This window comes from Vulpes vulpes, chromosome 12 (assembly GCF_048418805.1).
Source record: "Vulpes vulpes isolate BD-2025 chromosome 12, VulVul3, whole genome shotgun sequence".
In the NCBI taxonomy this organism is placed as follows: domain Eukaryota; kingdom Metazoa; phylum Chordata; class Mammalia; order Carnivora; family Canidae; genus Vulpes; species Vulpes vulpes.
In genome coordinates this window covers 100488562-100515222 of record NC_132791.1, presented here as the reverse complement: position 1 = coordinate 100515222, position 26661 = coordinate 100488562, and the positions used below count along the sequence as shown (strand labels likewise).

The 26661-nt window shown below is 51.6% G+C and overlaps 1 protein-coding gene across 2 annotated transcripts in view; it reads left to right on the top strand.

Annotated features, from left to right (window-relative positions):
* Positions 1 to 25660, top strand: part of DUSP22 (dual specificity phosphatase 22) — a 55654-nt gene extending 29994 nt beyond the window's left edge. The window contains exons 4-7 of one of the 2 annotated variants that reach the window (XM_025986954.2): positions 11486 to 11535; positions 20626 to 20700; positions 23811 to 23982; positions 24450 to 25660. In XM_025986954.2, coding sequence (XP_025842739.1) covers positions 11486 to 11535; positions 20626 to 20700; positions 23811 to 23982; positions 24450 to 24629 — 477 coding nt within the window. In that variant the 3' untranslated portion in view covers positions 24630 to 25660. The remainder of the gene's footprint in view (positions 1 to 11485; positions 11536 to 20625; positions 20701 to 23810; positions 23983 to 24449) is intronic. The other variant, XM_025986955.2, reaches the window with a different exon arrangement.
* Positions 25661 to 26661: the final 1001 nt, after the last annotated feature.

Genomic DNA, 26661 nt, shown 5'->3' with positions numbered 1-26661 from the left:
TTGGCATCGCAAAAACCATCATACTATCCTATTGCTAATGAAGTCCGGGACCTTTGAAAATCAATCATCGTTTGACCATGGTTTTCAGATTGGCAATATTTTCCAGTGAACCCCAGTTGTTTTCACCTCTCTAAGAAAGTCTCTTTGATGCCACCCGAGTATCAGTGGTATCTCCCATACCAAAGGCTTGCAGCGGCTTTCATATGTTGAGGTAAATTTGTTTGAAGCCAACCCCAGACTTAAATAGAAATGACTCAAATAGAAATGATCATGTTAGGTATCGAAAACTGTCTAGTAATCGCTCTTTCTTGAATCAAGCTGTATCTGAGGTCTGCGTGTGTGGGCAGTCAAGTGCATAATATAGCTCCGTCTGGCTGCTGACCCTTCTGTGATAAGCTCACTTGCAAATGGGGTTCTGAACCCAGAATTCCAGCATGAATGGACCAAAAGGGACTAGTACTTCATTGATTCTAGAGAGGAAACAGTGCTGCTTTTGTCTCTAAATAAGATACCCCTGTTCACCTTTCTTGTCTCTTGGCCTTCTAGAGCACCCTGCATCTCAGGCCCACGCGGACCTTCTCTTTAGCACTCATGCTTACTGACCAGCATCTCCACAGACCTGAACACTTCTACAAAACATTCCTGCTAAACTTTTCTCTAAGTCAAGTCCCAATTTCTTTTTCTTTCTTTTCTTTTTTCTTTTCTCTTTTTCTTTTTTTTTTTTAGAATTTCCTGAGTGCCGCCTCTCGTCCATCTTGCCCTGACTCCCCTGTGCGATCAAGTACTGAGCACGTTGTGTGCCGAGTGCTGTGTTTCTGAAGTGGGCTTGCCTTATTTGCATCCCTCCTTTTCCTCAATGGAAATGCACCAGTGGCAAGATCCACCAGCATCTCCAAACCAACATCTCAGGAAAAGCACGTAGCCCCTGGTGTCCCCCTGTGCTTCTGCTGGAGTGAGTGTGTGCACTGATACAACCACATAAATTGCTCGTAAATGCTGGAGCATAGGGTCGAAGCTCTGACCTATACAAGATCTTCAGCCTCGTGGACTGGGGAATTTGGGGAAGACTTTATAAAGAGTCGTGTTTAGGCAGCTTGTAGGACTAGTATGGTTTGGTTCAAGGGGGAGGCATGTCTTAGTGCGGAGCAGCCCTTCCGGGCTGGTCAGGAAGGGGGAAATAAGCCCTGGAGCCTAGAAGATGCGTGGAGTTGGCTGATTATAGAGCGGAGAAGGTGGTCAGCATGGTGGGGTAAGGGTGGGGCCGTATTCAGTTCTCCTTTTGGCTAAATTAGGAGTTATTCCTTCAGCTTCAGCAGATGTTTACTTACCTTGTAGCAAGGATTGGGGATAAAATACAAAGAGAAGCAAGATGGGGCTCAGTGTTCAGAAGAGACAGGCACAGAAATCCTTACAACAGGGCAAGGCCGCGGCTTGAGATAGCAGAGATGAGAGTCTCTAGGGCACTGGGAGAAAATGGCCAACCCGACCAGGTCAGGCAACCCGACCTCCTTTGCCAAGGAGGTGACACTTCGGTGTGGTCTCAAAGGGGCGAGAGGTTGGCCAGGGACTGATGGTGAGCACAGCCAGTTGGAGAGGGGAGTGGGATTCCAGGTAGGAAGGTGGCACATGCAAGGGCTCCGGGTGTGCAGAGGCATCAGGTGTGCAAAAGCAAGGCATGTTCTGGGGCCCGTGAAGGTCCAACCGGAGACAGTGGCCAGGCTGGGGGGGCAGGTTCAGAGCAGGCTGGAAGGCTTTTCCTTGTCGGGCTGAGGAGCCTCAGCTTTATCTGTGAAGCAGGGACTCAGCAAAGATTTATGGACCAAGTCGGGAGACAGATTTGGATTGTGTTTCTAGTTGACCAGGGAATGGGACCAATGAGGGTGATGGGTATGAAGCACCCGGTTAGGAAGCTCTTATAACAATCCCCTTCAGAAGTGATGATGGTTTGAGCCTGGACACTGAAAGTGGGATTTTTTTTTTTTTTTTTCTAGAAGAGACCTTTCCATAGAGCAACACAGCAAGGTTAAAAATCAAAGGATGGGGAAAGATTTTCCCGTATAAATGAACCAAAAGAAAGACAGAATAGCAATATTTTTTTATCAGACAAGGAACAATTGAAAGCAAAAGAATGGAACCAGAGTAAGGAGGAACTAAATAAATGAAAAAAAAAAAAAAAAAAGGAACAATCTGTAGAGAAGTCACAGTAGCTGTGAACTGGTAGGTGTCCCATAGAACAGCCCCAAAGTATAGAAAGCAGTTTCTCAGGTGGAATGAATTCAGTGGGAGGAGTGGAGCAGGGGAGAAGTTGGGGGTGCCTGAGGGCGTGGCCTGGCTGGAAGGGCAGCTGTGGCACCCATGGGTGGACGGGAGTACTCGGGGAGACCGAGCTGGAGTTGAGGGCAGCCAGGCAAGGTCCGGGTGAGCTGCCATGTGGTGTCCCCAGGCCTTCGGAGCGTGTGTGCAGGGCTCCAGGGCGAGGGCCAGGCCGCAGGTGCAGATTCCAGCAGCATCACTGCACACTTGTGGCTAAGTCTTTGCAGTTGAACAAAAACCCTGCAAGAAAAGGTGTCCGCAGCTGAAGTCGGAGGCTAGAGGAGGAGCAGTGTCCTGGGAGCTGGAAGCATCAGCCGTGATGTGGCCTCGCACATGCTCCCCCGTGAGCACAGGCACCCATCGGGCCCATAGGTCATGTGGGGTGGATTCGTCTCCATTTTAATTCCTAAGTTGACACCCCTTGATGGGTATAGTCCTTGGGGCTCCCCTTGGGGGCTCCCCAGGGTCTGAGGGGCTGGAGACAAGGGGCTGTGGTGCGGGGGTAATGCAGTGGAATGCTGGGCCCTTCTGGAAGCACCTGCCCCCCCATGCCCCCAGGCGGGGCTACGTGGCCCTCAAATCCAAATTCGAGCCTCGTGCCCCACTGTCTGCGCCCCGGCCTCCCCGCTGGGGCCCGGGGTGTTCAGGCGCCATCAGGGTCCAGGATGGGCTGCACCCCCTGCCCCCAGGCCCCGGCCGGGCTCCTGACCCCAAAGCCTGAGGCGATTCGTTGAGGCGTCCCCATCTACACCCGGCTCAGCTCACTCGTGCTGTTGGGGGGCAGGTCGCGACCCCATGGGCTTTGCGGGCCCTGAGCTGCTGGACAGCAGGTGGCAGCAGGTGGGCTGGTCGGGGGGCCTGGGAGGGTGGGGGACCTGGAGGGTAGGGGGGCCCTGCAGGGGAGGGTGGGGGACCTGGAGGGTGGGGACCCTGGAAGGTGGGGGACTGGAGGGAAGGGAGTCCTGCAGGGGAGGATGGGGGCCCGGGAGGGTGGGGGGCCTGGAGGGGAGGGCCCTGCAGGGGAGGGGGGTCCTGCAGGGGAGGGAAGGGGACCTGGAGGGGAGGGCCCTGCAGGGGAGGGTGGGGGACCTGGAGGGAGGGGGGCCCTGGAAGGTGGGGGACCTGGAGGGAGGAGGGTCCTGCAGGGGAGGATGGGGGACCTGGAGGGGAGGGAGGGGGCCCTGAAGGGGACAGTGTGCTGGAGAAGGGACTGACACGCACACGGGGGGCGGCCTGGGAGCCTGGGCGGGGAGTCCCGAGCACCCCAGGGCCCGCCAGGTCTCCTGGGTGGCCGCGGGGCCGAGTGCCGGGGCGGGGACCCTGGGTCTGCACACAGGCATCGTTCAGAGGCTGTTGCTGCAGGTCCCTCCTGCCCAGCCTCAGGCTCCCGTCGTGACCCGGGCAGCCGTCACCCTGATCACAAAGTGATTCGGTCTGCAGCGGCAGCTCCAAGGGGCCCTGCTTCCCTGGGTCGCGGCCAGGAGGTCGGGCCAGAGCCGTGATGGAAACTGCAGGGGGCCTGGTGGCCGGGAGCCGGTGAGGCCGGCCTGTCCCCTTACCTGTCCCCCGGCCTGTTCCCTCACCTGTCCCCCAGCCTGTCCTCCAGCCTGTCCTCAACTGTGCCCTGGCCTGTCCTCGCCTGTCCCCCTGGCCTGTGCCCCAGCCTGTTCCCTGGCCTGTCCTCGCCTGTCCCCCAGCCTGTGCCCCGGCCTTTCCCCCGGCCTGTCCCCCAGCCTGTCCCTCGGTCTGTCCCTTCCCCATGGCCACGCTGGCCTGAGACACCGGGCGCTGACCATGTCCAGTTAGCCACGCAGTGCAGGGGCCACAGCAAAAATAAGCCTGTGGGCCTCATGTGTTGAGCTGCCAAGTCAGATGGCTGTCGTCTTTTGAGTCACCTGAAAGAAGCTGACAGGTGGCCGAGGCTGCTCATTTGCATTTGCCCCCACAAATCAAGCCAAGGCCTCAATCTTGTCTCCACACTCCGACCCCGCCCTCCGCGCCCCCCGACAACCTGGGTGCCTGCAAGTCGTGATTTGCCGCAGCGGCTCCTAAATTTAGCGGGTGCGGGAAGAGAGGGGGCGGGGACCCCGCGTGTCCCCTGCAGGTGCCCCCCGATGCCGGTGACCCGAGGCCAGGCCCGCGCCTCCGTCCTCGCTGCCGCCATGCCCTGCTGGCCTCCAGGCCCGAGGCCAGATGTTTCCCGAGGTGACCTTCCTGCCGCAATGTCCCTGGGCTACACTTTTCCCTTTAAGCAGTGTTACTGGCAGCACATGAATACTAACTAACTAACTAGCTAACTAGCTAACTAACTAGCTAACTAGCTAACTAACTAAGAACAAAAAGTGTCGTTGGCTCTGCGAGAATCCCCAAGCGGAGGAGAAGGGTGACCCCAAGGCAGCGCGGGGGCTGCTTGGCATCTGGGCGCACAGGCCGGGGGACCTTGGGGTACTCCCTCCGGACTGAGACACCCCGCGAAGACGCGACTTGATAAAGGGGAACAAGGTGGTCACACCTGCCGTGGGCCCCTGAGGGCGAGTCCAGGCCAGTGGTTCCGTGTCCCAGGCCGTGACCTTCAGGTGTGGCCGCCCTAATTGTTTCAGTTCAGTGGCCTTCAGGATCATATGGAAGAGCACAAGTAGCCAGATTCGTGGGAAAGAGAGTGACCTGGGGGCTCCCGAGGCCCGGGTGGGCTTGACGGGACCCAGCGTCTACCGGGTGCAGAGTTTCCAGTTGGGAAGCAGGAAAAGCTCTAGAGAGGGTGGTGCTGGTAAGAGTGTGAACACACGCAACGCCACTGAACTGCGTGCTTAAAAAAATGGTTTAAAAATGGCAAATTTTATGTAGACTTGACTACGATAAAATAAAGAGCGGAGGGACCGTCTCAAGTGGGAGAGCCTTGGCCTTCTGCAGCGGGTGTGAGCTGTGGCCTCGCTTCTGAGCAGGTGTGGGCTGATCTGAACCGAATGGCTTTTTAAATTTTGTTTCTTTATTGAAGTCAGATTTTTTTTTTTTTTTTTTTGTGATCGGGTGAATGAGGCCTTAAGGGGATCTCCAACGGACTTTGCTTGATTCATTCACGGGCATCAGATGATCAGTGTTAGAGTTCCACGGGTAGGACCTGCAGAGGCCACGCCATCGTGCCCCCCGGCCCCCCGATGCCTCAGAAATGCCACAATCAAAGAAAATCAAAAATCAAAAAATCAAAAAAAATGTCACCTCCTTTGCGCCCCCATGTTGCTGCTAGTATTGGGTCGGAACAGGGTGAAGTCTTGGTCTCCGAGGTCTCTAATCCGGTCATTTTTATTAGCCACTAAAATAACTTTTCCATCGCATGGATCCGCTGGTTCTGGACTCCCCGCGAACTCCGTCTCCTCCTCCTGTGTCCTCGGAGGTCGTGGGTGAGTCCTTGCAGAAAACGGTTATGTCCTAGAACCGCCTCGGGTGGCCTTCCTGAGAGAGAGGACAGACCCTGGAGGGCTTCATCTTTCTTTTCTTTAGGAAAGTAGAAGGTCAGCGAGGTTTCTCAGAAGCCTCACACTCACGTTTCAGAAAGAAAAGAACAGTGATATTTAGAAATTGTACTTGAAACAAGCGAGAGTTGGGTCTCTTCACGAGTCCCGAAATCAGAATCTTGGGCCTGCTTTTCAAGCACTTGCCTACGTATCGTTTTAAGTGTAATCTTTAGTTTCAGCCCCAAAGAAAGGCAAAAACCTTACTTTTGGTGGTTACTGTGCTTGTTGAAACAGAAAACAGAAAAATATTAGAACTTTTGAGAATATGGACTTAGAAAGCTTTTAAACTTTGTTCAAGAAGGATCTCCGAGATACTTTCTAGACTTTCTTCTCAGTCAATTGATGTCTGCTGTTTCTTTCAAAACTTCACGCAGAAAGCTTTCTTTGGATGATTTCCTTGAAGTCCAACTGCTTTCCTGTATTTTCCTAATGTTTTTTCCACACTCTGTAGTCCTGATGGAGGGGTTGCTTGTTATTAGGAATAGTGAGTGTATATGCAGTCGAGGTAAATATGAGGCTTTTTCTTAATTCTTTGCCTTTTTCTTCCCTCTGGTCCACGTCTTATCAGTATTTTTTTTTTATTTTTTAAAAAGATTTTATTTATTTATTCATGAGAGACAGAGAGAGGTGAGACACAGGCAGAGGGAGAAGCAGGCTCCATGCAGGGGAGCCCGATGCGGGACTCGATCCCAAGACTCTAGGATCACTCCTTGAGCCAAAAGCAGATGTTCAACCACTGAGCCACGCAGGTGCCCTAGGTCCATCTCTTTATTTAGGATTAATTTCTAGAAATGGAAGCTCTGGGTCCAAACCCAGAATTTTAATTGATATTGCTAACTTAAACTCTAAAAAAGGTTACAGTAATTTACAAGGCCAAAAAAAAAAAAATGCTATTTCCTTGGATACCTTAACAATCCACATCTTTGCTAACATGATGGGTAAAATGTGTTTTAATTTTCATTGTTTTAATTCAGTGAAGTTTAGTTTCCATCTTCATAATTTTGGTTTTTAGCATTATCCACTTTCAATTCATTTCTTATCAGTATTAATAGCATTCTCGGAATGCCCTAGGGCGTTCAAAAATGCCACGTAGTCAAAGGAAATCATCTGCACTTGCTTTGTTCCTCCTAGAAATCATGACAATCTTAAAGCGTAGACTGAGCCCCTTTCCCTTAACTAAACTGGGTTTGATATTCTCGGGCCAGGCGCCTAAATTGAAAATGTGCAACTTGACACTTAACAGCTCTATGGAAGTTTAATGCTAATTGGCCTTTCACCAATCATTTTTTTTTTTTGAAACAACATGGAAAATACTGAATTTTTATTTATTTAATAATTATATTTCAAAGAAGAAGATAGTTTTAGTTTTATGGGTTTTTTTTTTTAGTTGTAGACGTAATATGTAGGAGTAAATATCACATAGCAAATGCTATAGTAATAGAAACATTGCTGTTATTCTTTTTTTAATTCCAGTATCGTTACCACACAGTGTTATATTAGTTTCAGGTGCACAATATAGTGATCCACCAACTCTATACATTACTCACTGCTCGTCATGACAAGTGTTCTTTTCACCCCTTCACCTATTTCACCCATTCCCGCACCTACCTGCCCTCTGTGTTATTATTATTACTTGGGAATTTTTCAGAGCGTTCTAGAATTTTGCTCTAGAATGAGGTGTTACTTTTTTTTTTTTTTTACTTCATCTGCTATGGTTTCTGTAATTTAGCTAAACACATCCTACCCCGTGTCTCTGTCTCTACAAAGCTCAACATTAGAGAATGGTCTTTTGGGGGGAAATCCGTGAATGCTAGGATACTTTCAAGTCTATCCAGCCTGTAGCACCGAGGTCCCTAGTGCTGTCAGCACTCTTGTTGCTTTCTGAATTAGTAATTAACTGCCATGAATCGTACACATGTGCAGGCATCTCAAGACTTTTTTCAGGTACTCTGTGTTCTGCAGCCTGTGGCCTGCAAGAGATAGACTTTTCATGCTTTGTTAATGACTAAGCCAAGATAAATAGACGTTCTTGGGCGGCGAGCAGCTGAAACTTTGGGGCAGTTTTGAGTCTTTTCTTTACCGTATTTGCATAGTTTGTTCCCTTCTTATTGTAGATCACGGTGAGCTGATTCTTACCCACGTCCCCTTGGTGTGGACGGGCAGGAGAGGGATGTGTGGGGCATGTGCCTGCAGGGTGCCTCTCCTACGGCGTGGTTAGCTCAGCCCTCTTGTTGTTAACGGTCCCCGGGTTAAGGCATGGGCACTTTATGGTATTTTTCCGCCCCTGCGCTTGTTCCTATAGTGTGATCTTCACGTTCACTGGTTTTCAGCTTGTTCAACAGATATTTGTGTTCCTACGTGCCCAGGTTTTTGTTGTTATTGCCGGTCTACTTTTGAGAGAACATGATGTTGTGTTTTATATTTTCTCTGTCCTTCCTTAACAGTAGGGGATCCCCAAACTTGTGGCTGAGAGCTACTTTGTTCCTCCTTAGAAGCTTCACAGATGGGAAGCTGTAGCTGCCGCATGCCCATCCCAGTTAGTGAGGGTGAGGGGCCCGGCATGGCCAAGAGTTGCCTCCTCACCATCTCCGGGCGTGGAGGGAGGGACCCTCTGCCATGTTCTTGCATTTTGCTCCTGCCATCATCCTTTTTTTTTTTTTTTTTTGCATAAGGCACCAAAAAGGGGACTGTGACTCCCACTCAGGGAGCACCTGAAGGAAGTGAAGTGCCTTCCAGTCACACTGCTGTTGACATTTATGGTCAATGCCTTTAATAAGCTTAGGGCTATTTAGCTTCCCCTTCTGTCTATTGTCTTCCTTTCCTTCGTTTTTTTTTTTTTTCTCTCTTTCCTCCCATCATATGATCAGCTGATTTTAGATTCTGTTGGGATTAAGTGGCTGTCAGCATGCACGACAGAGAGGCAGGTGTTTTTATCCCCTGTGAGAGGAGACCCACCTCGGCATCCTTGATTGATTGAGGCTGCTCAGGCTGACGGGCATGGTGAAGGGAAGGTGGAAATCTGAGAATCCTTCCCATCCTCCTGGAAGTACTGGTCTGAAAGAGGTTGGAGGAAGTGTGTGGGAGGAACGGATTTCATAAGCTTCTGGGTCTGATCCATGGCCAACTCTCACTTGAGAGTAAACGAGAAAAGTAAATGAGTCATTCCAACGACGGATATATGAAATTATCAGTACGTGGATCTAGACCGATAGGCTGGCTTGGCCTTGATGGAGGGACGGAGCGAAATTACTTATTTTCACAGTATCGTTTCCTTTTCCATTTCCTTTGCTTTTAAATCACTGCCTTAGTACCTCTCTGGAGGTGCGTTAGGACCTCAGACAACTGCCTCGATAGTCCCAGCAGAGCACAGTGCCCCGAGCCCAAACTCGAGGCCGAGATGGAAGGCGGCAGTTAGGGACGGCGAGGTGAAGGCTGGATGAGGGACGCTTCTCTCTGGACTTTACCCTGGGCACGCGCGAGGCTGTTTGGCTCAGGCAAAGTATTCTCACGTGGACAAGCAGTGGTGAAACCCATCTTCCTCAAGAGCCTTTGTTGGAAGATGTAATGATTGGCTCAAAGCTGGAGAAAAAATACATGCATGTGAATTAAGCAGGAAAAATGTCTTTTTTTTCCTGACTTCTCATAATCCTGGGGGACAGGGAGGGGACTCTTAGTTACGGACAGCCGATTGCACTCTGCACCAGTTCAGGCAGGGAGGGGTTTGTTCAGAGATAGCTGAGACCTCAAGGTCTCCCAGAAGAGCTAGAGAAACAGGCTTTCGGCCGAAGTTAAAGAGCAGCACTGAGACCGCATCGCATAAGTGGTGAGAGCCGCTGCCACGTCTGCCCCCAGAACCACCTGCCTCTGCTGCCACCTGCGCCTCTGAGCAGGTGCTCGTTACCCATCTGACTCTTCCCATGTCCTGTTTCCAAATCCACCCCAGTGAGGCGTGTCAGGTGATGAAAGTAGGTCCTGAGTCTACACCCTAAAAGCAAAGGAGGTTGAGAAATGTTGTTTATACGGATTCTGTGTTGGAAAAGTAGGATTCACAATGTCAGGAATTATCAAAATGTGGAGGTCCAAAGGGTTCGGGGCAGCCACAAGTGTAGCTGTTCCTTACAAGACCACATTAGTACATACAACACAGAAATGCCTCGCGATAGGAATTAATCTTAAAATTTTAATGATCACGATAGGAATTAACCTTAAAATTTTAATGATCAACTGCCAAAAACGCAAATAATTCTAGCAAAGTTATTTTATGACTTTGTTTGCCAAGGGACTTATGATAGTCTCTACATGTCTGTATATTTCCCCGTCGTTTACTCTCTTAGATTGGTTATTTTTTCAGGGTTTCTTGTGTTTCTTCTCCTACTTATTATCCATGACGTGGCGGCAAGACCCTAGGAGCTTAGGCTGTCAAAGGAGGAGGGGCTTTAAAAATGGTTCATCTGAGTCCTCACAGAACCACATTCTTTTACAGAGGTTGCGGAGATTTCTAGATTTTGTATTTTATATGACGTTGAAGACCTTTGGAACTACAGTTTAAATCCCTCTGAAGTAAAAGCAGCCAAACTTAAAAAAAAAAAATATTTCTTTACATGAGAGGGCACAGGCCATGGGCGGTGGGAGGGACAGAGGGACAAGTAGAGTCCCTGGTGAGCGGGAACCCAGCGCGGGCTGCATCCCAGGACCCTGAGGTCACAACCGGAGACGTTAGACACTTAACGGACTGAGCCATTCAGGTGCCCCCCAAACAGCCGGGTGTCTAGAGGGGCACCTGGGTGGCTCCACTGGTTAAGCGTCTGCCTTCGGGCTGGGATGGTGATCCCAGGGTCCCCGCTGGGTGTGGGGGGGCGGGAGAGCTGCTTCCCCTTCCCCCTCTGCTGCTCCTCCTGCTTGTGCTCTCTCTCTCTCTGTCGATAAATAAAATCTTAAATTTATCATGGGTTTTTGTAGCATGCATTTACACAGACTTTTTTTTTTTTTTTTTTACAGATTTTTATGGAGACCTATATAAAGTTCATTTTTGTTTTCAAATCAGGCCATCCTTTAAAAAATGTATTAGTTTGGTACACAGACTTTTACTGTTTTGAAAAGCAAACAAAATAAATCAAAGTACTGTGAGTGTGTAAAGTTCCTGTTAGTGCATCAGTGAAATTGTAACTCTCCAATTGTTAAATTTGATATAGAAAACTCTAATAACACGATAATTTTTAGTCATCGTGTTAAGGTTTTTACTAACAGTGCTTCCTTTTTGGCCACTCAGGATCTTAAGTGAAATAGATTTTTAAAGTGTTGAATATGTAAACAAGCATCTGAAAGGATAGTTTTGAAACTTGTTGGCACTTACTGGAAAGCACTCAGTTATTTCACTTTTTTGATAAACCCTATCTAAACCTACAAGCCGTTTGCAAGCCAGAGCATGAATATCTGTAAGTGTGGTCACGGAAAATAACCAGGAACCTTAATTAAAGAGTTTTTTCCCGGTTCCTTGGCAACAAAGGATGAGTGAAAAACTTCTCCTTTTTACTTTTTATTTTTTGACCTGAGTAAATAGTTCCTTTAAATTGTTTTCTCCACTAAGTATCATCTTTTATTTTTTATTTTTATTATTTTATTTTATTTTATTTTACTTTATTTTATTTATCATTCTACAGGGAGTTAAATACCTGTGCATTCCAGCAGCGGATTCACCATCTCAGAACCTGTAAGTTGTTTTTTTTTTTTTTTCCTATATTTTTCGGAGATATTAAAAATGAATAAAGGACAGTAAGGTCAAATAAGGAAAGGGCCATGGAGTCATCAGAGCCAGGGGGCCCCTTGATGCCATGCATGAGTCTGTGCTGCCAACTTAGGCAGAACTGCAGGTGGAGGCACACTTTTTGTTTGCCCTGACTGAGGGGATGTCTACAGGATGAGCCTAATTTTTAAAAAGCACTGGGTGTTATTCTATATGTTGGCAAATTGAACACCAATAAAAAACAAATTTGTAAGTAAAAATAAATAAATAAATAAATAAATAAATAAATAAATAATAAAAAAAATAAAAAGGATGATGTAAGCCAAACCTCTGGCATGTTCATCCTCTCTCTAGAAGCAAAACCTTAAAGAAGCGAATGGGTTTTGTCTAGGGCAGCAGTGTCCAGTAGAAATAGAGTATGAACTACCAACGTAAGCCATGCAGGTCATTTTAAATGTTGTAGAAGCCAACTTGAAAAAGAGTAAAAAGGTAGAAGTGATGATGATAATTTTAATAATATGTTTTATTTGATCCAATGCATCCAAAATACTGTCATTTCAACATGTGCCCCATATAAAACAAAACTGAGGTTTTTTTTTTTTTTTTTTACATCCTTTTTTTCATATCATGTCTTCAAAATCTGTTTTTTTATACTTAGAGCACGTCTCAGTTTGGACCGGCTTCCTTTTAAGTGCTCAGCAGCTGCCTGGGACTAGTGGCCACGAATTGGGAAAGCGTACTTCTAAAACCTGTTTGAGTTGAATGAATAGGTCTCTCTGGCTTAGGAAGCTTCAGTCCTCTGTCTCCGCACAGCTGAGTGCACCTCTGATATCCTTATAAAGAGAAATTCATAACTGCCATCCTTTCCAGAACACAGCAATGGTACGGAGGCCCGTGGGGTCAGGTTTTAGCAGAACGGGGGACTGGGCCTTGGAGACCCACGGCAGTCACAGCTTTAACACTCTGGACTCTGTTGGGGTCCAGAAGTGACCTAGAAAGACCATGATATGGGGTAAAGTCTTACTGAGGTGTGGATTTGAGCCTTGCAAGGCTGAGAAGCTGGGGCAGGAATAAAGTACTGAGCCGTTCGGTGCATCCCCTGGACACCGGCTGCTGTTCCTCGGGCCGGCCTTGGGCTTCCATTGCACGTCAGACACAACGACCTTGCTAGAATGATCTGTTACTGCATCTCGTCAGGGAAGTTTTAAGCTATGGTGGCGTTTGTGAATTTGGGAGTCTGCAGACTTGTCAGGATTCACCCTTCATGCTTCTTAACCTTGGTTGCCCACAAATCCTACGTATGGGAATTACAGGCCACAGAATCTTACATTTAGTTTCCTCATTGTCCAGCATCTCTGAAAACTATCCACTGTTGGAACATGAGGCAATTTTGAATTTCCATTGCTGGAGAGCAGTGAAATCACAGATCATGCAACAATTTTGTGAGATATACCTGTTTGGAAAAAAACATGGGGCTAGAGTCAGATGGATTGAAGTGGGGAAGGATGTGGGGGGTGTGGTAGGGGAAAGGGGTAGGTGGTATAGGGTTAGACCAGGAAAGGGTGGGGGTAGGTTCGAAGCAGGGCAGGTACGTTCTATGCAAGGCCCGTTTTTCACGTTGACTCTCCATATTTCACAGAAAACGTCATCAGTCTGTAAGATTGAGGATGGTGGGGGAAAGATTTCAGTAGGATTACGAGGAAAACAGTAGTAGCCTGGGTCTAGGAGGAGAAGAAGCACCAGAGGACTTCCTTGGTTACTAGTCGTGTCAAGAAACAGAAGTGGTTGGAAGGGCATGGTGTATACGGAAGGAAGTGAGCCACTGCCTTTCACAGCAATCTTCTGCCCGTGTTTTGGTGGCTATTTTTAGAACGGTTGCTTTGCTCTTATCTCAAACTGAAATTCTAAGATACTGTTGAACTTGTCAATGCCTCTTTGGAGGAATCAGATAGTACCACATTCTGGGCAGGGAAGGTGGCCACGCAGACTGGATTGCCTCTGGGAATTTTTCAGCTTTGCCAAGAGCCAAGTGCCAGGCTTGGTGTCCAGCACAACGACTGACTTAGCAAAAGAAGAATGAGCGCTGAGCAGTCCTGCACTATATAAACAAGGAAGCAGTTGACCTTAAATGATGTTAAATACCTTAACTTGGGAACTTGCTCGTCTACCTGCGGCAAGTCATTTAAACCCACCTGAACTTCGGTTCCCTCATTAAAAAATGGGTAGGAAATATCAGAAAGGGAGACAGAACATGAAGACTCCTAACTCTGGGAAACGAACTAGGGGTGGTGGAAGGGGAGGAGGGCGGGGGGTGGGGGGGAATGGGTGACGGGCACTGGGGGGGGGCACTTGACGGGATGAGCACTGGGTGTTATGTATGTTGGCAAATTGAGCACCAATAAAAAATAAATTTATTATTAAAAAAGTAAATAAATAAAAAAATAAAAAATGCCTGCCTTCAGGACTTTTGGAGATCAGACCACATATAGGAGAGTGTTCCCTATGAACGCGAAGCACTTTTGAAAATAAGAGTATAAAAAAAAAAAAGAAAAGAAGAGTATACTTTCACTCTCTTCAAAGTGCATTAATGTGCGTTGAGAGTGATGACAGGAGACAGTTGAAATAATAAGTTTGGGTGTTCAGGAGGCCCATTTCTGTGGAAGATTTGGGATATTTGCTTACATGGAAAGGCCAGAGTGATAGGCGATGTAGCAGCTGTTTCTCCCAAGTTGCAGCATCTCATAGTTCAGTTCAGATCTTTTGGCAAAACCAACCCAAACCCAGTCACCTTGGCTCCAGGCGACTAGCCCATGAGATTTGAATTTGTTTTCTCCCAACCCAAATATGTGCAGGGGCCTTGTTAAGATGTGTGATTTGCCTTCCCTCACATCTTGGTGAAAGCGTAGTGTGGGGATTCCAGTAGGTGGTTATAGTGAGGCTGACAACAGAGAGAAATTGAGGAGAATGAGCCACTGCTGCTATTTTGAGTGAAGTCCCATAGCAGCATGACCTCTGTTTCAGCTGGAAAATAAGGTCAAGGGCTCCTGGGGTCCTGGGATCAAGTCCTGCATCAGCCTCCCCTCAGGGAGCCTGCTTCTGTCTCCGCCTCTCTCTGTGCATCTCTTATGATTAAAACAAATAAAATCACCCAGTCACCCCCACCCCCAGCCCACCTCCCCTTCCACCAACCCCAGTTCGTTTCCCAGAGGTAAGAGTCTCTCATGTTCTGTCTCCCTTTCTGATATTTCCCACTTACTTTTTTCTCCTTTCCCCTTTATTCCCTTTCACTATTTTTTTATATTCCCCAAATGAATGAGCACTGGGTGTTATTTTATGTTGACAAATTGAACACCAATAAAAAAATAAATTTATTTAAAAAAGTAAATAAAATCTTAAAAAAAAATTCATTTAGAAAGTAAAGTCAAGACCATAACTCCATCGAAAGGCAGAAACGCTGGCAGTCTCCTGTGGGGAGTTATGCTTGTAAGCATGCACGTGATCCTTTAAGGAAAGTTTTAATCTTAGTCCATTCGTAAAGCACATCTCATGCATATATAAGGATTGGGGTGCAGGAACGTCCGTGATTTCATAAATATTTCCTGCTCTACTGAAGCAAACGGAAATTGTGGAATTGAGTTTGGAATATGAGTATACTGTGTATGTTACGGATCAAACCCCGAAGTAGCTCGAGTTTCTCTTTACCTGCTACAGATGTTTTGTTGGAAACATAACATGCATCTTTTTTTAAAATAAATGTATTTTTTTATTGGTGTTCAATTTGCCAACATATAGCATAACACCCAGTGCTCATCCCGCCAAGTGCCCCCCTCAGTGCCCGTCTCCCCTTCCCCCACCCCTAGTTCGTTTCCCAGAGTTAGGGGTCTCTCATGCATAACATGCCTCTTAACAGTGAGCATCCTTCATGATAGAAGGAGACTCTCAGCCATTGGCAAGTGGCTAATACGTGACTCGGTTTATATGACGCATCGCACTTCAGGTAGCCCGTGCGTGATAGCACGCACCAAACATCAGAACACATAGGCTGACGTGAACCTCCACTTTCTGTACCATCAACCAGTGTAGACGGTCAAGAGACACTCTTTTTTTTTTTTTTTTTGTCCTTTAAGAGACAAATACTCAACGCCCTGGCTAACAAAAGCAAGAGAAACCACGTCTGTCACTTGCAATTGATGCTCTGGGTAACTCGGACTAGTAGAACCAGCGGTCCTTTAGCCACTTTCAATTCCTGACGCCTGAGCATTCTTATATTTAACGACAAAATAAATTCTAGAGAACGTGTGTCACTCTTTTAAACTTACAGATATTTAAAGTTATTTCCAGCTTACATTTTAAGGGCTCATATCTCAGATCGTTCCCCGTCGATCCTTACACCAACAGGAATTCTTCTTGCCAAGTCTGCTCAGTACGAGGTTTGTGATCTTTTGAAACCAACTGCTTTCACTTGGTGTTCAATGGCTGTAAACTGCCCAGAAAGGTCAATCTTTCTGTCTTGGCTTTAATCCTCACAAACTCCCCCTCTGATCTTCCAGGAACTTAAAATGCAGAAACCTCGTTGAGATAACGTTAACACGCTGAAAATTTTAGCTCATTTCCCCCAACCACCTTGCCTTTCAAAGTCAGGAAATGTGAAAGTTCAAGTTCTCAGAGCCGTACGAACGCCACAGACCCAGGCTGGTGTGTTTTGCATGATTTGTCACAATTAGAGGCATCCTGGAGTTTATATCAAGTGCACACGCTACGTGTTCTCTGGCCGATATGAGGTGAGCCGGTGAAGTCAGGCTTTTAGAAACACTTGCTTTTGCTTTCTCTCTCTCTCTACGTTCTTGTGCAAGTCACGTTAACCTCACTTCTCTCATCTGTAAAATATGTACCACCTACAATTGTTGTAGTATTAGCTTCGATAAGTGAAAGTGCCTCTAATGAGCTCTCGGCATTTCCAAAAATAAGGTTATATTTGTTGTCTGTCCGAGGAAAGGAGTATCGATGTGTTTTGAGGGTGAATTACCAGATGTATGGTAGCTCACGTATTCATTCTTATTCTAATATTGATTAGATTGGTATTTTGTATTTTAGAAGTTGTTAAGGGAATAACTGGACTTTTAAAAAAAATCTTCTTCTTTGGTCGAGTCCAGGAGAGGCTGATCTGTACTGTGGAGTGGGTAGAAACGAGCCTTTGTAATGTTCAGTGGTTTTAGTGCCGAGCAGATCTCTACATTTCTTGAGGTTTTGTGGGGAGGAGAGGTATTAGCAATACAGTGACCTTATATTTAAAGTATCAGTAAAACCTCCTTGTTTTATTCTCTCTCTCTGTCTTTCTGTGCATGATTTCTTCTGTTTAGCTGATGCCTTCTGTACATCCAGCTTGCTCTTTCTCTCATTTACGGTTTTCTTTGCTTTAATCATTAAAAAGCGATTTTGCAAGATCAATGTTCTTTGCTTTAATTATTAAAAAGCAATTTTGCAAGATCAAAATGAGGTAGACCCTTGGAGGTAGACCCTTGGAGGTAGGCCCTTGGAGGTAGGCCCTTGGAGGTAGACCCTTGGAGGCAGACCCTTGGGGGTAGGCCCTTGGGGGTAGGCCCTTGGAGGTAGGCCCTTGGAGGTAGACCCTTGGGGGTAGGCCCTTGGAGGTAGGCCCTTGGGAGTAGGCCCTTGGAGGTAGGCCCTCGGGGGTAGACCCTTGGAGGTAGGCCCTTGGAGGTAGGCCCTTGGAGGTAGACCCTTGGAGGTAGGCCCTTGGGGGTAGACCCTTGGGTGTAGACCCTTGGGGGTAGGCCCTTGGAGGTAGGCCCTTGGAGGTAGACCCTTGGAGGTAGGCCCTTGGAGGTAGACTCTTGGGGGTAGGCCCTTGGAGGTAGGCCCTTGGAGGTAGACTCTTGGAGGTAGGACCTTGGGGGTAAACCCTTGGGGGTAGGCCCTTGGAGGTAGGCCCTTGCAGCTGTGATCCTATTTCTAGACAGATGCGTCCTCACTTGAGCGTGTGCACACACACACACGTGCACATGCTCACATGTGCCTCCCGAGGACCTTGCAGCCCGTAGAAATAGGCAGGAAAGGTCCACTGAGTGTCTCATCAGAGCTCACCTACTTTTTGGCCTTGCACCGTGTCCTCCTTATTCTGCCAGCGTTCAGCTGTTCCTTGTGAAAGGATGTGACAGTGGAGGAGAAAGCAGATCTGGTTGGGTTTGCTTCTACAGTGACCCTATGTGGCAAAGTGGAAAGCACAATACACAACACGTCTGTGCTTTAATTCCCCCCAATTACAAAAAGAAAAATGTTCAAGTGCGGGAAATATAAAGGGTGGGAAGTCGTTGACGCGGACGTGTGCACCGGCGCCCGCTTCGTGCTGCGTGGGCCCTCCTGCCTCCCGGGGGAGGTGAAGCTTCCTGGTGCTGGGGGGGCCTGGGGCCTGCCGAGTCCGCCCGGGGGGAGGCATCGGTGTGATCCGAACCCGCCTTCCAGAGCCCAGGCTCCCTGGATTAGGTGTCACATCCCACCCGCTGGCTGTTTTTATTTATTTTTTTAATCTGTAAGCATTCCTTTCTCAGGAGTTAAAAATCTAAGAGCGCTTGCCTTTCCCGTCCTTCCCTCCTTGCCTTCGTGTGCAACACACGGGCCCACCTGCACACACACACGCGCGTACACACACGTCTGTGTCCAGGTCTCCCGGCCCTCGCCGTCAGCACGGCCTGGTCGGATGTGCCTTGGGGTAAGCGCGGCCACCCTGAAGGCAGGTGGCCAGGCCCCCGGGCCCCCGGGTCCCTGCTCAGACGTGCAGAGTCCTGCTCGCACAGGGCCGCCCCCGGTCCCACGGGGCAGGTCACGGCCTCCAGATTTGCAGTCTGGGAACAAGCTCAGGCTGTGGGCACTGCGGCTGGCCTTTGCCAGATGCCACCCCGCATCCCTTCCGTGCCCTCGCCAACGGCCGGGGACCTCGGGTTAGGGTGCAGGGAGGCGGGGGCCCTGCAGGAGGGGCAGGGACGGGTGTGCCCTGCGGCCCCTCTGCCGACCCGCGCGGCCGGGGAGGCGGGACAGGTGCAGCCGGAGGAGCCCCGCGGGCGTCGCCCCAGAGCCCCCCGCTCGCCCTCCGTGCGGAAGGGCAGGGGCAGAGCCGGAGCAGGAATGGGGAACCTGCGCTCATTGAAACAGGCTGTGGTGGGCTGGCGCCTGGGAGTGGCTTCTGCCTCGCGCCGCGTTGGGCAACCGGGCGGCCCGCGGGTATTTCCTGCCGAGGAGGAGGCAGCCGGACCGGGCCTGTGTCATCGGCTTCCCTGGAAACAGCCCCGAGCCCTGCCGCACGCGGCTCTACCTGGAGGCGGCGTCTCTAGGCTTGTCTGCCTGCTGCGGCCTCGGGCCCTGCGTCCGGGAGTCAGGGGCCGTGGGGTCCCACTGTCCCTCGGCCCAGCCCGGGCCCTGCGGCTGCCGCCCTGACGGAGCGGACGGGCCGCGGGGCCACCGGGGGAGCACCTCCCGGGCTCCCGGGTCCACGGGCCGCCCTGCGGACCCCGCGCCCACGAGCTCCGGCCCGGGGGACAGCGCTGCACGTGGGCCCCAGGGGCCCCGACGGCACTTAGGGCGCAGGTGTCACCGCGCGCGTGGTTTGGTGGAAAAGCCAGAGAGGGGAGGTCGTCCCCACGCCCGGGGCTCGGTCAGGCCTCGTGTGCCGTCGCCTTGCCAGAGCCCGCCGAGCCGCTGGCGCCTGGGCCTGCCGAGTCGTTCATCTGCAGGTTGTTTGTCCTTCCCCGGTGCGTGTCCTCCCACACTGTGTGTCCTCCCACGCCGGGGCGCAGAGCCTCAGCTCGACGTGAGGACCAGAGCTGAGATGGAGCGTGGAGGCCCGGGCGGCCGAGGCCCTCGGCGCGCTCGCCCCGTTTCCCCGGCTGTCCCAGTGTTTGCTGTCACCCCGCAGACGGCACCGGGCTGGGGGGAGCGGGGCCCTGCTTGCTGGAGTTCCCGGTGGTGGACAAGGGTCCTCGGGCCTGGGCCAGGACACTGGGGGCTCCCGTTGCACCTGCCGCCCTCCGCCCTCGGGGCCGTCGTGTCTGGCTCACGGGCAACTGACCCGGCCGCAGGCGTGATGCTTACGTCCAGGTTCCTCGCAGGAAACCTGAGGCGGAGACAGAGTTTTCTTTCTATCAGGAGGGGAAACCTTTCCCCAGGCCCCGCTGCCCCCCGTGGCTGGAATCAGAGGGGGACGGACTGTCCTGACGCCCCCGCTGCCTCCGACGTGCCGCGGGTTCAGGGCTCGGAGTCGCAGGAGGGCACCGCGCGGCTGGGGTCGGGAAGCTGTGGCCGCGTGGCCAGGCCCCGCTCCCCGGGCCACCCGGGCTCCCGTTCGGGACCGGCGCTTGGGGCTCCTCGGTTGCCACCGTGGGGGGACTCGCGGCGCCCGGGGTCACTTTGTCGGTTCCGGAGCAGAAGGTGAGTGTGCGCCCCGGGCTGTGCGTGGAGGAGGCCCGCGCATCCCCAGCCTGTGAGCGGCCTGGCGCCCAGCCCCGGGTCACACGCGCGGGCGGCCGAGCAGGGTTGGGGCCGTGTTTCCGTGGCTCGCGGCTCCGGGGCGGCTCCGGGGCGGCTGCTGGCAGGTGCACGGGGCCTGCGGGTCACCGAAGCCCGCCGGTCCAGCGCTGGCGAGCCCGCGAGGCGCGGTCGCCTCCGTCGCCGAGGTGGCTGTGGCCCGCTCCCCGCTCGGCCACGTGCAGACGCCAGGGCCTCAGGGATGCCCCCGAGCCGTCGGGCCCAGTCGGCCGCCGGGCAGCGCAGAATCCCCCCGCAGCAGTCAGTGACCACTCCGTGATGAGGGATTCCTCGCAGAGAAATTCAGAAAATTCCAGCAGGCGGGCAGCCCTGCCCAGGCCTTGGCGCAGCGTGTGACACTGTACAGCTGAGGCAGCTCCAGCCTCGGGCAGCGTGACCACGGGCTGGAAGCCGCAGGACTCGGAGACCTTTTCAAGAAACCTCAGGCGGATTTTTCTTTTCATCATACGTTGAGTAAAGCAGAGAGAGGTCACTTCTCTCTTTTTTCTCCTCCCACAGGACAAGACATTTCAAAGAAAGTATTAAGTTCATTCACGAGTGCCGACTCCGGGGCGAGGGCTGCCTCGTACACTGGTACGTACGCGTGTCCTGCGCGGGGCTCCGGGCTGTGCTCCGCCTGGCCCGCACCGGCCCGAGCCGGGACTGTTCACGCCACCTCCCAAGGGCCCCGCGGCCCTCGGCTCGAGGGCGACCCCTCATCCGAGCCCTGCCGTCTCCTACGCGTTGTTTATGTCTGGTGGAAGAGAACCCTATGATTTTTTTCTTTTTTCATTTTCACTTAGGATTTTCTGTGGGACTGTCGAGGCTACTGGATCACAGGATCCTCTTTTCTAGCCCGTGTCTATGATTGAGGCCCTCGGAGCAGCCTCCTGGGAGGGCACAGATTCTGTGGGCTCATCCCTGCCACGTCAGTGCCCTTTCAGTCACTGTTTCTTCCCGGAGGGTTCTGGTCACTTGTATGGGTGTTTAGGTGGCATTAGCACAACACCTGAATGACCCTTTCTTCTCCATTCACAGATTGGGGCTTTTGTGTGTGTTTAGCTTAGTACTTTGCTTTGAAAAGATCTGAATAGACCCTTAGAACGAAGAGTTTACGTGCAGCTCTCCACCCGCATTGAGCTATACGTCATGAGGGTGTGAGCACATACGCAGTGCAGAGACAGCCGTTCCTACACACCTCACCCAGGGGCAATGCACATACAGTTCTTTGCACTGTCCTTGGCACATGGTAAGCTTTCACTGAACGTTAGCACTGATATTCTATTTTTTTATTTAAAAATTTTTTTAAAAATAAATTTATTTTTTATTGGTGTTCAATTTGCCAACATGTACAATAACACCCAGTGCTCATCCCGTCAAGTGCCCCCCTCAGTGCCCGTCACCCAGTCACCCCCACCCCCCCGCCCACCTCCCCTTCCACCACCCCTAGTTCATTTCCCAGAGTTGGGAGTCTCTCATGTTCTGCCTCCTTTTCTGATATTTCCCACTTATTTTTTCTCCTTTTTTTTAAAGTGAGATACAGTTGGCATTAGTTTCAGGTGTATCTTATGGTGACTTGACAAATTATATACGTTAAGAAATGCCCATTACCACTGGTGCTCATGCTCATCACATAACTAATATGTCGAGGGAAGCAGCAGCCAACATCCTGAAGCCAGAACTCTGCAGGCCGAGCATGTTCCCTCTCTATATGGAGTAAAACTCCATTTTGAATATTACTCAGCTACAAAAAAAAAAAAAAAAAATAGATCTTGCCATTTACAGCAACACGGATAGATCTAGAGGTATTCTGCTAAGTGAAATACATCAGAAAGCAAATACCATTTGATTTCACTTACCTATGACATCTAAAACACAAAACACATGAATAAACAAAAAACCAAAAGGCAAAAACAACAACAATAAAAACAAAAGGCAGAACCAGACCTGTATGTGCAGAGAACAAACCGATAGTCGCCACATGGGGTGGGGGATAAGAGGATGGGGAAAATGGGGTTAGGGTAGTGGGAAATGTAGGCTTCCAGTTATGGAATGAGTAAGTCCGCGTAGGGAGTATAGTCAGTGGTACCGTCACAGCGTTGTACGGTGGCAGATGGCAGCTGCGCTGAGGGCAAGCACAGTGTAATGTAAAACTTGTGGAACCACGGCGTTGAACACCTGAAGTTAATGTAAATTATGTGTCAGCTATAATCAGATTTTTTTAAAAGACAATATTATGTTGTGAAATATATATATATATATATATATATATATATATATATATATATATATATATATTTAAAGCTTAATCTTTTGAATTTCCTCAAAGAAGATACCATTTCAGGGAAAGCTCTTTGAAAATGTAAAGTGATGTCTCCCGGGCTGAGTTGCTGCTGAAGCTGGTAACGATCCTGTCATGACAGAGGCGATCCAGCGCATGAAATCTAGAAGAGCCACTCCTGAAAACTGTTCTGAGGGCCTGTAGGGAGAGCAGGGGCAATAGATAGTTTGATTGCTTTAGAGAAAAATGGTGTTTGGTAGTTTCACGCAGTTCTTGAAATTGTGTGATTTATTTATTTAGTTATTTCCTTTTTTTTTTTTAGTTATTTACTTTTGAAAAGAGTAGGACAACGTGACAAATTGTGGATTTTATGATATTCATGAGCATTTGCTTTAAAGCACTTTGTGGGGGTGCAGGTGGAGCCATGTAAGGGGATTTCTGGAATCCCGTGTCTGGGCTTCTGTGGCTCCTGGTGAATTAGAACCTCAGGTTTGCAGTCAAAGAGGATGTACTTTTTAAAACTCCCTCAGTATCTCTGACATAAATGCCTAATGAAGAGCCATGACCTGATGCAGAGAGCGGTTGTTTTATTATTATTATTAAAATTATCGTTTGAAGATGTGTAGCCCTGATATTCTAGGAATCTGTATTTCATATGGTTATATAAATCTGAAGATAGGCTTTTCTAAAAATGAGAAATCTGCTAAACTTCCCCATCCTAAACCGTTGCTAGAACACTCTAAATCTGACGCAGCACAGCCTTCTGTGACCACGTTAATTTGCATATGCATTTAAAATTGGCCCCTTACTCAGCCTGCGGGATATAATTAACCGTTATGGACCCCACGTCCCAGAGCACGTGGAATGTGCCCTCTCTTGTGCCCTGCTCAGTTGTTTCAAGAAGAACACAAACTATTTCATAAGAGCTTCTCTATTGGGTGGATTTTCAGTTATAGATCTAGTCTTCTTTTATCTAAGAAACCCAGAAAAAAAAAAAAAGAAAAAAACAACCAAAACCACGAGGCCTTCTAAAGTGCTGCAGGTTATAAATAGATGCATTGCAGGGTTCCCAGCCCCTTCACATTCCTGTGCTTTAGGTATTTTTTTCTATCCAGGGCAATGGGGGCTATCAGAAGAGGGGCCCATAGAGGATCCTAGAACTGAAGTGTGCAAAGCCACGGGCAGTAGGAAATCTGTCAGTGATGAGGCTGCCACGGACACTCATGCCCGGGATTCTAGGGTGACCAAACGGAGAGAGGCTGCCCCGTGTCTGAGTGATCTCCTGGCTCGCTGGCTGCGCAGAAGCCAGGCCAGGAGGACCTTCTAAAGTGAGAGTCACAAAATGCCCCGCTCTCGCTGAATCGGGAGATAGACCCGTGGACTGAAACCCCTTTTGCCCTGTGGGTTCTTTTGGCCCTTGCAGCCTGGCCGGCGTCTCCAGGAGCGTGACCCTGGTGATCGCGTACGTGATGACCGTCACCGACCTTGGCTGGGAGGACGCCCTGCACACCGTGCGTGCAGGCAGGTCCTGTGCCAACCCCAACCTGGGCTTCCAGAGACAACTCCAGGAATTTGAGAAGCATGAAGTCCACCAGGTAACCGTGCTCAGGGGACATTGGTGGTGTGAGCGACAGCCCCCGGGAAGGTGCCTCAGTCTTTCTGTACGCGCCCAGCGTCATGGGGGCCGTGTTGGGGAGGCCCCCAGAGCACACCTGCTCCCAGGGTGCCCCACTTGCATCCCAGTTAGTCATCAGCGGCCCCTGCCCCGCTTGCATCAAGTCATCACCGGTCATCGCGGTCATCAGCGGCTCTTGTGCGCCAGCTGCAGCTGTACGACATTACTTGACCTTCTTCGGGCCCCACGTTCACTTCTGTCCGTGTCCCTTCGGGTCGGGCACCGCTCCTGGCTCTGGCTTGCTCTCGTGTCCTCAGGCGAGATTTTTGTTGATGCGTGTGGCAAAGTCTGACTGTTTACTACCTACCTGGTAAAAATCTACAAAGTGGTGTGCGGGTGCGTGTGCCCGCATGCGTGTGACAGTCCGTTTTTCTTCCCACCCTCCAGTTCCGGCAGTGGCTGAAGGAAGAATACGGAGAGAGCCCCTTGCGGGATGTCGAGGAAGCCAGAAGCATTCTGCGGAAATACAAGGAGCAGGGGCGGCTGGAGCCCCGGGCTGGCGCGCGGCGGTGGGGCCTGCAGAGCCCGCGCACCCAGGCCCACGGCAGCCCCGCGACCGACTCCTAGGGCCCAGCCCTGCACCCCCAGGCCCATGGCAGCCCCATGACCATCACCCAGAGCCCAGCCCTGCACCCTCAGGCCCACGGCAGCCCCATGACTGACTCCTAGGGCCCAGCCCTGCACCCCCAGGCCCACAGCAGCCCCGCAACCGACTCCTAGGGCCCAGCCCTGCACCCCCAGGCCCATGGCAGCCCCACGACCGTCACCCAGAGCCCAGCTCTGCACCCCCAGGCCCACGGCAGCCCTGTGACCGACTCCTAGGGCCCAGCCCTGCACCCCCAGGCCCATGGCAGCCCCACGACCATCACCCAGAGCCCAGCCCCGCACCCCCAGGCCCATGGCAGCCCCGCAACTGAAGCCCAGAGCCCAGCCCCACGCCCCCAGGCCCACAGCAGCCCCACGACTGTCACCCAGGGCCCAGTCCCACACCCCCAGGCCCACGCAGCCCCATGATCATGACCCAGAGCCCAGCCCCACACCCCCAGGCCCCGGCCTGCTCCTGCCCTGCCTGGGCCCCACCCCCGTGCACCCCCATGCACCTCTGCCTGTGGGAGCCCCGAGTGTGCCCGTTGCTGGAGCAGTCACCATATCTGCGCTGCCGGGCTCGGGCTCCCCTCCTTTCCCACCAGCCGGGACCCCGTGAGTCCAGGGCTGTGCAGCCGGGGCAGCCTGTGGCCGGGAGGGGACGGGCCGCAGAGCGTCGGTGGTGCAGCTGGTCCGGGTGCCCGACGCGGCGCGGAGCTCCGAGCATCGCCCCAACCGCGGGCGGGTGTCTGGGCTCCGCTGCCTCGAGCAGGCCCCCGGGGTGCCCCAGTGTCCGGCCTGTACCCAGGGTTGCTCTCGGGCCTTGCAGCGTCGGGGGCCTCAGGTGGCACTTGCACGCACCCCAGGGTGCGGGAGGACGCGCACTCCTTAGGCACTAGGTCAGGTCTGCATTGGAAACACGTTTTAAAATGCCTGTGCATCTAGTAAGCACCTCTGTGTACGCTGTGGACCGGGCGTTTGACCTCAGCTACCTCATTAAATGTCTGAAAAGCTGTCTCGCTCCCGTGATCCACGCGTCGCTGAAAGTGTCCTGTCCTGATGCCTTCGAAGCAGAGGCTGAGGGCCCGGCGTCACCGAGCTCGCACCCGATCCTCAGGGTCCCGGCCCCAGCGGAGCCCCTGGGAGGGGCGGCCTTCCCGGGCTCGTGGGGAAGTGCGTCCACCGCAGGCGGGTCCCTGCACACCCCGCAGGCCCCACGCACGCCGGGAAAGGAGGCACGGCCGCGGCCTCTGTACCCGCAGCCGGAACACCTGGTCTGCAAAGTACAGTATTTTCTTGAACCAAAAAGATGTGGACACGTTTACAGGAGGAGTCCCTGGGCCGTCGGCTGAGCGCTCGGACACGTCCATGAAGGGCCTGGAGTGTGATGCTTCCCGCGCAGCCACTGCCGGAATTGCGGGCTCCCCGGCAGCCCTGGTGTCCGCCTGCAGCTGCAGCAGCTGGCGCCTTGGTGCCGGGGGCGCTAGGGACAGTGGCTCGGCATCACCAAGGGAGACAGGGTGGTCGTCGGCGTGAACAGTGGGAACCCGGAGGGGGGGCTTCGCTGTGCCTGCACCTGGGCGGGCACCGGTACGGCATCCGTGGGCACCTGCTGCCCTCGTCGGCTGCAGGGCATTCGGGTGCGGCTGCGGCTTTTAATTTGGAGAAATGCAGGCGGGTTCGAGGGCCGATTGCAGCCCGGGCCCGTGGCGGCTGCGTGTCTCCACTCCATGTGGGGCCGCGCCGGAGCCGTGGTGCACGCAGAGCCCAGGAGCGGTGGCGAGGCCTGGGCACGGTGCCCCGGGACGGCCTCCCTCCGTGCCGCGACATGAGGAGCAGCAAGGGGCGGCGGGGGTGCTGGCGCTGGGCCGACACCGCCCCATCCTCGTCCTCTTGCTGCAGGAGCAGGTGCGGCACCCGCGACAGTCCTGTGACGAGGGCCTGGCAGAGGGCGTAACCCTGCAGAGACACCAAGAAATCCACCCAAACGGAAAATGTTCTCTCCGCTTTGCCC